Raw genomic sequence first — 15,327 nt, forward strand, 5'->3', positions numbered from 1 at the left:
GTTGTTAAAGGAATATTACTTTTCATGCAGGGTTTAAGCTTCAGAATAGTTTATATAAGCATATGCAATATGAATAAAGAACCACCACACTCCCTCAAAAATCAAGACACCTAATATTGCATATCCAATTTTGATTTTGCTCCTTTGTGCCAAGGCACGAAAACAATCTTAAATCAAAACCCATACTTCCTCATATTTACTTCTTTAGCTATAATTTCTTCTGATCTCATACTTACGTTAATTTTAACAGAGATCCAGTATCAGTTTATTAATTTGACCCAAATCCCAAGTGTCACCATGCTCTTAACTATTGATGTTAGCTAAACTTGCAAGTACTCACTACTTCAAAAACCAAGACTTGCGATTAAAATTAGCACTTATTTCCTTATGATCCAAGTGAAAAAAATCATAAAAAAGTAAATCTGAACGGGAACTCAGGAGGTCATCTAATTTAACCCCTTGCTCAAGGCTGGATCAGCCCTATATACTGTACAGGCATACCTCATTTTATTGTGCTTCGCTTTATTACGCTTCGCAGATATTGCGCTTTTACAAATTGAAGGTTTGTGGCAACCCTGCGTTGAGCAAGTCTATCGGCACCATTTTTCCATCGGTGCCATTTGGCTCAGATGATGGTTAGCATTTTTTAGCAATAAAGTATTTTTTAATTAAGGTATGTACATTGTTTTTAAGACATAATGCTATTGCACACTTAATAGACTGCAGTGTAGTGTAAACATAACTTTTATATGCACTGGGAAGTCAAAAAATTTGTGTGACTCGCTTTATTGCGGTAGTCTGGAACTGAACCCGCAATATCTCCGAGGTATGCCTGTATTTACTTGACTATGAGGTGACCCCCTCCCCCCACTCAGTTTATATTCTCATACAAAGCAAAGGGGGGGGAACGGACAGGGCGGTTGAAGCAGGCAGCTGCTGCAGCTCAGACTCTGGCCCTGAGCCCAGGTCAGGACCAGAGTCAGACCCACAGCAGCCTCCTGCCTCCCTCCCCCCATTTCCCCTAGCTTTGGCATGTGGAATATAGCAGACAACAGACGCCTCATGTTACAGATTATACTAGGCAAAATAATAGGTGATCATGTAATTAATGACTAACAGAACTACATGATGCAGAATTTTATTCACTGGTGTTAATTCATCATTTTGCCAGTGTTTCATTAATAGCTGCACAGACTCTTTGTGTTTAAAGAAAACCATAAAAAAAAAAGTGAAATTTATAGAAGCAAATAAAGTCTGCACAGCTTCAAAACTGATGCCTTGAAAAATGCAAATTGAATATGCAAGTTCCATATTCAGGCTAGACACCAAAATGCCAACCTTAACTAAGGTTATCAGAAGCAAAATGTTTTGATTATGGCCTAAATCAGAGCTTAAAGTGTGTCGTATCTTTTTGAAACCATTACCTTTCAATCATTCCTTTACACTACTTAGAAATTGGAACAGGCGACATACTGGGCTCTCCAGAACTTGTGCCAGGAGCGCGCGGTACAACAGCTTCTTTAACCTTGACGTTTCCCCATGCACCCCCTCCCCAACCTGACTGGTGGAGGGGGCCTATTGCTCACTGTCTGTGCCTGAGGGCTGGGAGGCAAACACCACGATTCACCTCCCAGCCAGCAGGCATAGGCACCAAGTGGAGCACACAAGGAAGCTGCAAGATTGAAGAAGCCAGCACGCTACGCACTTCCAGCACAAATTTTGGAGATCCCTAGTGACACTGCATCACAAAAAAATAAATTACTTAAGACTTCTGGGATCTTGGAAGCATCTCACATATATACTCCACATTATCATCATTTTTACATCCTTTCAAAGGAAAGCGGTTTAAACTAATTGGGAAATTTGACACAAAACAAATAGATACAAAACTTTCATGAACAAATTTAGATTAGAAATTGGAAAATTGTTTCTAACCAAAGGAGTGAAGTTCTTGAACCATGTCACAATAGGTTTCTTAGCTCTACTACACCTAAATGTTATAAAAGGGTTTATACAAGATAAGAGCTTGTACCAGTATTAGAGTGGACTTGACCCAGTCCATTGTTGTGTACCTATAAGGCAACTTTTAGAAAGCTCCAGGAAATTGCATTTAAAAAAGAAAATTAAGCTGTCAGGCTTGCAAAGTTAAGCACTCAAAACTTGGAAACGCAGGTGTGACAAGGCATTGGGTACAGCTCTTTCAGTTGCTGAGCTCTTCAAAATGGCAACTGCAGCGATAAGCCAAGTGTCTTCTCCTAGTCATGTGTCTAAAAGAAACATGATTTTCTGACTAGACAGGAGATACCCAGTTAAACGAGGCCACTCCATTTTTCCCTTCTTCTCTCCAGTTACTGCCCTTCTATATTTTTCCCTTTCCTCCCCACAACAAAATGTCACTGAAGTGAGCAGCACAGCTTGGCTACTGAGGGAACCAGCATCACTATTACTGCTCCTCTTTCAGCAACACTTCCAAAAAGACAAAAAAATCCCCCCAAAAACCCCACCGTGTATTTCTCTGCAGTTCAGTCACTGTATTCAGTTAAAAACTTTATCAGAAAGAACAGGGGAGGGAGGGGGAGATAATGCTAGAGGAAAAGCAAAAAAGAGAGAGTACAAGCTTTAGGAAAAGAACTAGCTTGCGGAATAGGGAAGAAAGTTAGGAAGTTCTCTCCATTTCAAAACATTAACTTGTATAATCGTCTTTACTGGTCTCTAACTGTATTTCACCTCATTCAGTGCAGTCACTAATTGATTTTTTTAAAACATCCTTAATTCATAAAGAAATATTTTTTAAAATTTTGGTATGCTCCATCACCTCATGAATGTTTTAAGAAACTGATGCTCTTAGAGACCCAATAATCACTCAAGTCTTATTCAGACTGCCCCCTTTTTCTTAAAGGCTTCAGCAGTAGCTGCATGCAAGCATCCTTTTTCAGACCTGGCAAGGAGTACCATATAGAAGTGCCTCATATTAGTGATGGTATCACACTAGCCAAGATATTCAAATAACTGCCAACAAGAAACAATTAAAAAGACCATATAAATGGCTGCCAAATGGGCACAAAGTGTACGTATTGGAGACTGCTCTCAAAACCTTTTATTCTATTAGCCCTGTGAGCTTGATATACACAGAAGGGTCTTCAGACAAAAATATATTTTTCACTTTGATGGTATCTCTTGAGGTTCTCTCTACGCAAATAGGTCTTAGATCAGGAAGGTAAGTAACTGGTACCCAACTAAGCACAAAAGAATCTCAACAGCAGAAGTCAACCATGTACTTAAGGGCATTGCCAAATCAGGCTCCTAGTTCATTCCTGAAGGGTACTTTTGATGTGGCTAGTTCTTCATAATTACCTGGCATATGAAAGAATAACCTCAGGACATAGTACATTGGTTGGTTATTTAAAAGGTTAATCTACTCTCTCTCTCATGTTTAATTCTTTCCTATTTTGTGAGTACAGAAATGAGCAATATCTCTGAATTAGTCATCTAGAATCTACTGGCAGAATTCAGAAGTCCCCTCACAAACGACCAGAACTTGAAAGCAAGCTCTCCTTCTGTTTTAAAAGAAAATCACTCTGAGAAACAGTATGGACAAACCTATAGCTTAGCCACTTTAAAATGGGACAAGGAGCAGCAGGCACCAGCGATTAGGACTTAAATATTACATCTGCATAAACTTACAGCAACACAGGCCAAGCAAATTGCTCTTTGACCCTGGACAAAGTAGGGTCTGTGTAATTCTGCTACAGTCATACAGACACTAACAGCTACAGTTTAACACCTTGCACTGGTATCCACCAAGTGATGGGATTGTTACCACAGGCTATACCCAAAATAGTACTAATGTAAGAGAACTACCATCACGGACAGAAAGCAAGGTTATTTTCCCCGCCTCAGTGCTCTCAGTCTACACTTTTGCTTTTCCACAAGGGACACTTTCTATCTTAACACTGCATAGTGAAGATACAGACAAAGCTCAAGCTTGTGTCATAAATTCCCCCCATAACCCCAATTTACAATGAAACAAAGGTTTTCTTAATGCTCGAAATTTATGAAGCAGTTTGGCATACTAGTTATCATTTCCTTGTCCAAGGAACAATACTATGAATTCCCAACAATTATTTGCCAAGTTTAATGCCTTGCTTTAAAGCTCTTCCTTACCTTCTTCCCATAAAGAAAAAAAGCCTGACAAAACCCAGCACGCTCTTCCTTCCTTCCTTCCCTCCTCACATTTCTACTCCCTAAATCACCAGATTCTCCCCCCGGCTGCCTCTTCCTTATCAAACTTCCTCCCCCCTCATCCAGCAAACATACTATGGTGTCCTCTTATTCTCAGTCAGCTCTTTGAACCACTCCCACTGCCCTTTATCACTAAGTTTATACTGGCTGTGGGGCTTGCACATTCAACAATGAATTCCTCTACAAACTGATTTCAGTTTTCTTCATTCTAATGGATAGGGGAAACTTTCTTTTACTTGCACAAATCTGGCATAGAGATTTGATATTTTATTTCAAAGAACAGGCTCCAGCAATAGATAGTTTAGAGACCTGTGATTAAACACAATAAAAAGACTCGTACATGAAGATACTGAAAGACTAGAACCATTTAGTTTAGAAGGGAGATGAACAGGATACAAGTATGAAAAATAGTGAGTGATATAGAAAAGGTAAATAGGGGAGTTATTCAACTTCTTATAACAGGGAGATTCCATAAAAAAAAAGAAAACAGCCAGCCATTAAAAAACGATGAAAATATTTTCCATATTACATGACTGACAATCTGATTGAACACGATGAGTTCTACAGTCTTTTGTTTAAAATGGAAAAATGAATAAAGACAAAAACAAAAATGGAGAGTGTTTTGTAATAAGAAATTTTTTTTTTCAAAAAGAAATAAGAGCATTTACTTTGAGAAATGTGTAGTCTTAATCCTTTGTTTACATTATGTATTCTTGAAGGAATATACCAACACAAAAGAAGACTATGTGGAAATTATACTCAGGTCACAGACAAAACAGGAAAGTTACTGACTTAAGTTTTTTCAGCCTTCAAGGTATCTACTTTAAATAAAAATTGCCAGGGCCATGTCAAAGTTTATTACAGAATTAAGAGGAATCCAACTTCAGTTGGACAATAACCATAAATGAACAGAAGTTTTCTGGGTAGCTACTAGAAGCCTATCCAACATTAAAGATTGTACTAACATAATCATAAATGCAAAAATAAATCCCAACAGCAGCAGCATCTCCCAGTGCCTGAAGAAGGGTGTTTGTGCCCAACAGTTTGCAAGTAACTTTTTTCTAACTATTTAGTTGGCCTAGTAAAGACATATCACATCTACATAAAGAACCTTGCCTGCCTATATGCTTAGACCAGGGGTGGGCAATTATTTTGGGCAGAGGGCCACTTACTGAGTTTTGGCAAGCCATTGAGGGCTGCATGACAGGCAGCCCAAGGCAGATTAATATTAATTTTCTAAATTTTTTAGGGGTCCCACGGGCCAGATAAAATGGCCTGGCAGGCCGTTTCCAGCCCCCAACCCACATTTTGCCCACCCCTGGCTTAGACCAATGTGATTAATGACCAGACTGACTATTTCCCTGGTAAATACAGCATGGAACACAACTTTACTAATTCATACACTTCAGTTAGCATAAAAGGCAGCAACCTTACTGCTTTTTAGAGACTGAGAAATACAGTGCTACATAATGCAATTTCACACTACAACAAAGCTTCACAAAATATACAAAAGTACATTTCCTAGTAGATAAAATACTTTTATAGCTACAATTGTCAAATTAAAATACAAGTCCTACTACATTTTATCACATCATGTTGTGGCCTTATTATTTACTAATTTCAAAGTTAACCAGGTTGTATTATGCTGATTTTGTAAAATAAATGTACCAAATTAAAGACTTACAGTACTAGCCGGCCAAGAACCAGAAGAACATCTTCACATTCTGTAGTCAAGTAAGGTCGTGCATTTGCAAAACTTTGGATGGAGATTCGATACACTTCCAAAAAAGGCAAAATATGTTCTGATGCACCCCGGGTGCCAGCATACTGTAATAATGTCTGAAAGAAAACAAAATTTTCTTATGAAAATTTTTCTGCTTTAATATGACATGTTCCCACTCTAAAAGGTGTCCAGAAAAGCTGCAAGGTCTTCTCCAACAGAAATAATTATATCAGAACCAGAAGAACTTTTATAAACTACACATACTGATTTCCCTCATGATAATGAAGTAGAAAAGAGTGAGCTAAATTCTGTATTGACTTGCATAAGAGAACTGATAAATACATTTCTAGTACAGAAACAAACCCTACCCACATCTCCCTTAGAAACACATGGGCAAAAGTGAAATTTTCCAGTTTAGTGGGAATGCACAGGAAAACACTAATATTTGAAGATAAAAAGGACATTACAGAGCTAACACTTGGAAAAACACTGTCATTATGCAAAGTAATATTAACTTACTCTAAAAGAACCACAAAACCCAAGAAACCCTATTATTTATGCAGACATATTTCAAAACAGAACCACGGTACCTTATAATACTTGGCCTTAGCCCTCATCTCTTACGCACATGTAATGCAGGCAAGCTTCAATCTAATCATTTTCAAAGTGAAATAAAACAAATTTCAAGTATTAGATTTGCCATAGTCTGCTTGACAATCATTTTCACAATATTAAAGTTGCAAAGTAATGCAGTGTCATCTAGCAAAAGAGACCCAAGCCTAGGACTAAGTAGACTTCATCTCTATCTGCAACTCTTCCAAGAACCCCTGCATGAGCAAAGCAAGTTGCCTGCTAGATCCAACCTTGCAGGGGGAAGTAGTGTGGCCTAGGCAGGAGGGCTTAGCCGAGCCCCAACTTAGCTGGGCAGAGGGTATGACCCAACTCTGATCCAGCCATAGGGCTTAAGCCGTGGGGAGGGTATTAATTGCCACTGCTTCCCTACCCCCAAACTTCCCAACCCATGGGGAGCACCGGAGATCAGATGTCACAGCTCAGTAGTTCAGACTTGGCCCATGGGCCAGAAGTTGAATACCCCCACTTCACACTGTGCCCCAACAGAACTACCACCTGGTTTCCTCATTATGCATGTGTCCAATGTGTAGAACAGAGGTGGCCCCAATCCTGGTCAGGGCCTCTACTAGTAGTAAGAGCACTGCACAAGTAAAGTGCTATAAATACAAAAATTAAATTATTTCTGCCAATAATTCAGAATTTTTCACCATACACATTTTTTTTAAAACAGCTACATATAACGCTTAGGTCCTAAATTTCCTTTTCCCAACTGTTTTCACTTGGTCATTACAGACATTAACTTTATGGAGTAAAGTTTTCTAGGGCTGGAGAGAAGAAATAAAATTGTTTGGCCATTTTTGAAGATCTGTGCACAGCACCCCTTCTATCCCCGTTTAGAGGCTTTAATGCTCCTCAGCCCAACTGGTTGAGAACTGGAAGATTAAATTTAAAATTGGAGAGGGTAGCTAACATAAGACCTCTTTAGCAACTAGGTCAAAGAGGGTCATCATGGAGACTACAGAGTAACAAGTCTCGCTTTTGTACCAGGTACATTGATTCAAACAGCAATCAAAGAAAGACAGAAAGCACCTAAGTTACCACATGGTATGTGGAATATTAACTGTGGTAGCTCCCAAAAAGTGGGGAGCAAGGGGAATGGAACTTGCACACAATGATCTAGAGATCTCCTCCTTCCCCAGTTCTTGAGGAAAAATTTAACACCCGTATTTTAATTACTACTGATTGTGTGTACCTTTACCTTAGAAAGAAGCCTGATTTTTGAGAGGTAAACAATCAGCACTATCTGAATTTCAACCCTCTTTAAGCAATCTGATGTCAGGCACTTAAAACTTTCTAGCTAATTCGGAGTACCTTGAGCTGCAATTCTTTGAGTATACTGCACGCTCAATAAAAGAATGTGTGTTAACTAACAAGAGAATCCTACACAGGAAACTGTGTCATGGACTGAGGGCAAAGTACTACAACGATCAAAAACACAGACTGAAAAAAATACTAATGAACAACTAATTTTCATTGTGGCAAAAAAGTTAGTAGCCCAGAGCACATGGTTTTTTAATAGGACCAATGCTAATATTTAACAATGAACTGGAATTGAATGTTAGAAATTAAAAGGTAAGAATGTACTGTTTTATTGGATACATGACAATTCCTGTGTGGGATCATTTATGTCCTATAACGTTCATTATGGATGAAACCCAATTGTGTTCTAGAATTACTCTAAAAGCCTACAGTTGCCTTTATTTTCCCTGATAGAATTCAATATTGGGGATATAATTTCCATTTAAAATTACAGCTAAGGTTAAGTGCAATTCCAGAGAAAATAAAGACATCCTTCACGGTAAAACAGTATGGCAATCACAAGCTAAGGTTTCAGAAACAACACCAACCGTAACATGTTAACTCAGCACACAGACCATTAAACACAAAAATTCTCACTGACCAGCATCCAAATAACCATGAGACTACCCCTGAAACAAAAAACATTAATCTTTAAGGATTTACTGGGTGGCAATGTTTTTTGAGTTGCATGTAACCACAAATGTAATCTGGCATTCTTTATACAAAGATTCCTTACAATCTTTTTTCAGACTGCCATTCACAATTTGCAGGGGAAAAAAAAACCTATTGAAAAATTTGGGACTCCCAGAATATCATCCACCTATCTAGCCCATCACAGCAACCAACAAGTATATTTAAATAGCAATCTTGTCCTTCTAGACCAAATAATCCCATGGACACCTACTCACACAAATATTATTAGTGATAATACTACTGAAAACTGAGCAAATTTATACCAGATTATAAAAAAAATTACAAATTGATTTGTTTTTAATACAATAGGCATTATGTATCATGATGAAACACCATACTTTATACTGAATTAGTCTAATACACGGTGGGTGCATCTATACATGCACTTTGCTGTGGAGCTGACTAATTAGCTCCACAGTAATGCATTACCATCTACATATCTGCTCAGAAAAAGGCACAGTAAATTAACTCTGCTGTACAATAGCAGTGTCCAGGACACATACTACGCTACAGTAGAATAGCTGTATGCAACAAAACATACGTTTAGACAATGACTGGGGCTGGCTGGGGCACAAAGGTGCTACCGGGCAGGGGCTACCTGCCAGCCACCCCACACTGGAGCACCCTCTTACCCCAGCCAGCTCCTCTGAAGCACATTAAGCCAGGGCAGAACAGCCCTAGGGTGGAAAGCTGACTCCTCATGTCCCCTGCCAGACAGAGCTGTTCTGCCCCAGCTCAATGTGCTACAGTCCCAGGCACACAAGCACATATGTAAATGCTGTGGCTGGGAGCAATAAACTCCATCATGAACTGTGCTGGAGTTTATTGCTACATGCTAACTGTACATGTAGATACACCTAGTGGTATTAAAGCATTGAAGAGGTGAAAATGCAACCATCTCCTGTTAAATCTATTAAAATCAGTGTTTTAACAGAAACTGGTTTCAACCACTAAAACAAATCCACAGAAAAATTAGGACTGTATGCTGATCATCAAGATATTTTCCATTTACTGGTCTGTGTGCATAACTGAGCTTTATAACTAGTGACAGTCACTTCTGACTAACTTCAGTTTGATGTGGAGGCTTCCGGACCACAAAATACCTGGCCATCAACCACACTTCAGTTTTCTTTCACTTGAAGCTTCTAAGAAACTTGTTAAGAAACAACAATGTATTTTGAACAATATTAGAAATTATATGCAAGTGGAACTCAATATCTATTCTGTAACATTTCACAATGGTTTTTAAGGGCCCTTGTGCCATTTCAAAAATAGTACCCAAAAAACTGAGATTAACAGGAATAGTTCACTGCAGAGATTTCCTAAAAATCTATCCCCGAGACTGACACAAATAGTTAGTCTAAAGCAGAAGTGCTCAATCCCCAGCCTAGATCCGGCGCCTGCATCTCCCCAGTCTAGAAATGTGGTGGTGGGGGACGGGTGTTAATTCAGAGTGCCAATACTCCCTTCCCCACCAGGTTTCTAGGCAAATCTGGCACCACAGGCCAAAAAACCATCAGGCACCACTGTTCTAAAAAGCTGACTCTACTGCTATACAATCACTTGTCTAAAAGAGGCACTCATCTCTCTAGCAGTCTAACAACATTGTAACAGCAAATATCAATTATTGAAACATTTAGATATTAAAGATGAAGAATGGCTCATGTTTTGATCATTTAGAACTAGGTTAACTCCTTGCAGAACACTAGGGCAATAGTGTTCATCCAAAATACCTGTATCAAGTTAAATCATCCTTTAGTAAGATAACAAGTTTGATGAAAATACTAAATGAATGAGATTACTACATATCTAGGAAACTGTGCTACTGGCTAACTACCTTCCCCCACCCTCCAAATCAATCCCTCCCACCAATTTGGAATTTGTCTAGGTTCCGCTCCTGGACAGTCTGCCTTTACTAGCAAAAATCTTCAACTTAAGTTTGTTTGGTTTGGTTTGGTTTTTTGGGGGAAGGGGGGAGGTTGACTGATCAAATTGCCTCTTACTCTTCAATAAAGAAATTGGAAAATCTTAAGTCTCACCATGAGCCAGGTAGGTATTCCAGACCTTGATTCACTGTTTACTGCTTCCCTGAATTCATTACATTTTTTCAATATTTCTTTGAAGCGCTGACATCAGAACTCAATGTGTCCAATAATAGCCTTGCTGCCTTTGATTTAAAAAGGCATGTTTACATCCTATTTGCAAAGCAATTTGAGTTGTCATAATTATTTACCATGTCACTTGGCAATTGGAACAATCAATTAGAGAAAGTGATGGGATGCCACAAAGACTAATGGTTTTACACTTACCACTGGATCACTAAGAAAAGTAAGTGATCCCTATAGGATCCAACTAAAACATTTCCATTTGATGGCAATTCAAGACTTAATCTATATTTTAAATCCATCATTTAGCCTTGATTTTGTTATACTTTTGTCATATGCACTGTTTTGTACCATTCTGATGAGTAAAAATGTTATTCAATACTGAGACAAAAATGACTTGTGTAGTTAAACACATTACTTTAGTGACATAACTTTATAAACAAAGTTTGACAAGACCTATTTTTCAAGAAAACCAATAACTACATCTTCACCCTCTAATTCCTTACTGGAAGAGTCCTCTATCCACTCTTCCATTAGATTTCAAGACATCTCCAATATCACCTGTTCCATCATAACAAGTTTTATCAAATAGATATTTTAATATTTTAACACAGCCAAATCCAAGGTTACATTTAAAAATAGATACTGTGGGTCATAATTGAGGGGGATGAGAGAAGGCCCTGGAAAGGAACAACTCTGAGAAGGACCTGAGGAGGTGATGACTAATGAGCTCTTAGTTCAGGGGAGGGCAAAATGTGGCCCACAGGCCAGATGCAGCCCACCAAGCCATTCTATCTGGCCTGAAGGGCCCCTAAAAAATTTAGAAAATTAATAGTTATCTGCCCCTGGCTGCCTGTCATGCAGCCCCCAATGGCTTGTCAAAACTCAGTAAGAAGCCCTCCACACAAAATACTTGCCCACCCCTGTCTTAGTGCAACTCAAACACTACTGTTAAAAAGGGCCAAAGTGACTCCTGAATGTACTGCAGAGAAAAACTGAAGAAAAAAGGAATCACCTCTGTGTAGTGTACAGTATTAGCAAGATCATTCACACTTCTAAAAAGAATGTCAATTCCAAAAGGGTTATGAAAAAGCTACAAAGTTGAGTCTAGAAAATCTGAATTACAACAGATATGTAGGGAACTAAGCTTATTTAGGTAATTCAGTATAAAAAGGTACTTATGTCATATTAAGAAAAGAGTGAAAATTTGATCGGTAAGAGCTCTAATTTAGCAAACAGAGGCAGAGCAAGACTATATGGCCACAAAATGAATGTATAAAGTTTTATAAATAAAGTACAAACTTAGCAGTGAGGGATATTCACTGTGTGAGTAATTTAAGTGATGACACATTCCCTCTGGTCTTAAGTCTTTAAACTGAACAGGGTCCTTTTCAGTTAGAGACTGAATGTAACAATTACTAAATGAAATACTATGGTTAGCATTAAACTATATCATAAGTTTCCTACAGTGGATAAGACTATTGTCATTACAGATTAAAGGCCAAATATTAACAGCTTTTATCTAGTAAGCGATACTAAATGCATCTTCTTGTAATGAACCCAGATTATTTATTCTGTAGCACAGGGGTTCCCAAACCCCAGGCCACGACGGGTTGGTTGGGTGCTGGACCAGAAGTGACCATGGACTGGCAAAAAAGGGTTGGCTAGCACTGTTGGTCAGTGGTTTGCCAGTCTGTGAACACTTTCAGTCCACAGTTTGCTGGTTTTCAGCATAAAAAGGTTGGGAACTGGGTGCTGCACTTCAAGAGGGATGTGGCCAGCCTGGAGAGGGGTCAGAGGAGGGCCACCTGCTTGGTGAGAGGGCAGCAGGACAGACCCTATGAGGAGAGACTGAGGGACCTGAACCTGTTCAGCCTTGGCAAGAGGAGGCTGATGGGGGGACCTGGTGGCTGCCTACAAATGCATCAGGGGAGATCAACAGCAAACAGGTAGAGCCCTTTTCTCCCCAGCACCACCTGGGGTGATGAGGAACAATGGTAATAAGCTGATGAAGAACAGGTTTAGGTCAGAGAACAAAAGGCAATTTTTTACAGTTAGGGTGGCCAAAATCTGGAACCAACTTCCCAGGTAAGTGGTCCTCACCCCTACCTTGGGCAAATTCAAGAGGAGGTTGGATGATCACCTGTCTGGGGTCTTGTGAACCCAGCATTCATTCCTGCCTCTGGCAGAGGGTCAGGCTAGATGATCTGTTCAGGTCCCTCCTGACCCTAGCTACCACAAAACTATGAAACCCCTGTTGTAGCAGATCATGACCATGTTTGAAAATATGGCCCTTTTAGTAAAAAAGTAAAAGTTAGAAACACTCAGTCCTCTTTCTTTAGTCATGGAAAGTTACAGACACTTGATCCTTCAAGCTGAATTGTTAATATTAATAAGTTTTTCCTTTTTTTTTTTTTTTTTTAACTGATTTGATTTCAAATATCTCCTAGAATCCAAAGTCATGTCCAGCCTCTAAACAATCACCTCTGGATCTGCAGCATCAAAACGTTGTCATTAAAAAGTACTGCCAAAGCCATATTCAAGAATTGAATGGCTATATCCTGCTTAAAGCCTAAGGATTCTCCGGCGATCTGACAGCAGACTGAAAATTGGGATCGTTTCACTGAAACTAAAGAAATTAAAATTTTCACAAATTAAACACAAGAAAGTCTAGCCTACAGATTACAGGTTTTAAAATTTTTGGTGGTACCCTTCCATTTTCAATAAAGCTCAGATTTTTTTTTTCCCATTGGACAGGCAAGCGCCGAAGCGACGGGGCAGTAACAAGGCTCATGTCTGCAGCAGACCAGCTTTGGTTTTCCAGCGGGCGGAAAGGTCCATCCACCCTTCTCAGCAGGGTGGTTTCAGGCAGTCTGCAAACTCAAGCAGACCGTCCACTCTTCCCGGCTGACAGAGCTCTGGATGTGAGGCTGCTACCACTGAACAGGAGCGATGCTGTCTCCCTGGCGGTCCAGGTGAGAGGCCCCCGCCCCTGGGGGCGAGCGCCGTTACTGGACAGGTGGCATAAGTGGGATGAGGATGAGGCCTGATGAGGACCCACGCGGCTCCCTCCCTACATCCTCTGCCACCAGCCAGGGACCCTCGCGGGGGCCCTTGAGGGGCAGCAGCCGCTCCCCCCAAGGGCGAAACGAGCTCCGATTTGTCCCGAAAACCCGCCCAGAGCCGAGGGGGGACCGCGCCCGGGCCCTGAGGCAGCTTCATATCCCGCTCGCGGGTCCGAGGGAGGCGGTGATGCGCCGCGAAGGGCCGCGGAGCGGCGGGGGCGGCGCCCGGCGTGTTTACAGCGCGGGCAGGCGGCGCGGCATGGAGCCCCCTCCCCGCGCAGAGCCCGCGGCGCGGCCCGCCCCCTCCCTCGCCCGCGCGGGCCGCACCTGGCAGAAGCCCCGGCAGTAGGCCCGGGACGAGGCCTCCGACACCTCCTGCTCGCGCAGCTCGGTCTGCAGCTGCCAGAGGCGGGCGCGCAGCGCGGCCACCAGCCGCGGCATCTCGGGCCGCGCCGCCTCCTCTGCCTCGGCGTCCGCCATCTGCACCCAGCCCCGCCGCGCGTAGGCAACGGTCACGTGACTGGCAACGGCTGACCTCACCGTCCCGGGACGGCGTCACGTGATGCGACACGTGACGCCGCCGCCGGCCGTCCCGATCCTGCCCCCGCTCCTCCCCTGCGCGCGGCGTCACGTGACCGAAAGAACTGGGACAACGGACGGCACTGGAGGGGGAGGGGAAGCTTGCGCCTGCGCCGCTTGCACGGTACCACGTGACCGCGCCGCGCCTGCGGGGGGGCGCCTGGAGGCAGCCACGTGACGGGGACTTGGGCTCGGAGTGACGTGAGAGCCGCCTCGCGCCTGCCTGCCTCTCACGTGGGCCCTCGACCTGACCCTGCCGGAACTGGCTCTGTTCCCCTGCCCCAGGGTTGAAACTTGCTCTGGTTTTGAAGAAACTGTATATATATACACATGAAGAAACTACACACATAGATATCTATCTATAGCTACAGATCTATATCTATACATCTATAGAGCTATAGATATAGATATATATCTATATCTAAAGAAACTACATATATCGTCCCAGGAAAATAAAAATGGAGGCGCTGGAACGGCCTCCCATGGTGGGACCTGAGGCAGGGGTGACCTGCCCAACAAAAGAAAAAAAGAGCCATGGAAAGAAGGCGAGTGGACGGTGCAAGGGAGATAGATCCCTGAGGAACACACTTGTGAGTACCCCATCTTCAGGTCTATAGGGGAAGAGAATCCAACTGAACCCCCTCCTTCTCTTCAGATACCAACAAGTCATGGCAGGCAAGTTAGGGGACCCTGACCTAGCGGGCGGTGTTGTACTCACAGCGCCCACTAGAGGCATGACAATACTCACACACGCACATATGCACATATACGTATGAAGAAACTACATATATATAAAAAAGAAGAAACTAATTATTTATATGTAACTTTTATTTTTTTTCTTTTGCATAACTGCTGTGCGGCACTCTCACATTTATGTAACCTTGAAGTCTTAACTAGTAAGCTAAATGAGCGCTTTGTATTTTTCTCTGTTGGCATTAAGCTACGCATTTTGTAGATTTTATTTCTTAACTAGAAGTGTTATTTTTGC

At 41.5% G+C, this 15,327-nt stretch overlaps 1 protein-coding gene and 1 long non-coding RNA gene across 4 annotated transcripts in view; one reads left to right on the plus strand and one right to left on the minus strand.

Moving 5' to 3' along the window:
- RLF (rearranged L-myc fusion) overlaps positions 1–14,344 on the minus strand; it is a 53,593-nt gene extending 39,249 nt beyond the window's left edge. Inside the window, exons 1-2 of one of the 3 annotated variants that reach the window (XM_019547721.1) lie at positions 14,088–14,278; positions 5,927–6,081 (exon numbers count right to left, since the gene is read on the minus strand). In XM_019547721.1, coding sequence (XP_019403266.1) covers positions 5,927–6,081; positions 14,088–14,240 — 308 coding nt within the window. In that variant the 5' untranslated portion in view covers positions 14,241–14,278. Of the gene's footprint in view, positions 1–236; positions 425–5,926; positions 6,082–14,087 lie in introns of those variants that run through there. The other 2 variants (XM_019547724.1, XM_019547722.1) reach the window with 2 other exon arrangements.
- Positions 12,867–15,327, plus strand: part of LOC109318448 — a 12,690-nt gene continuing 10,229 nt past the window's right edge. The window contains exon 1 of the long non-coding RNA XR_002103251.1: positions 12,867–12,951. This is a non-coding gene — a long non-coding RNA (uncharacterized LOC109318448). The remainder of the gene's footprint in view (positions 12,952–15,327) is intronic.

The sequence above is a fragment of the Crocodylus porosus genome, unplaced genomic scaffold (genome assembly GCF_001723895.1).
Source record: "Crocodylus porosus isolate Cpor-Errol unplaced genomic scaffold, CroPor_comp1, whole genome shotgun sequence".
Taxonomy (NCBI): Eukaryota; Metazoa; Chordata; order Crocodylia; family Crocodylidae; genus Crocodylus; species Crocodylus porosus.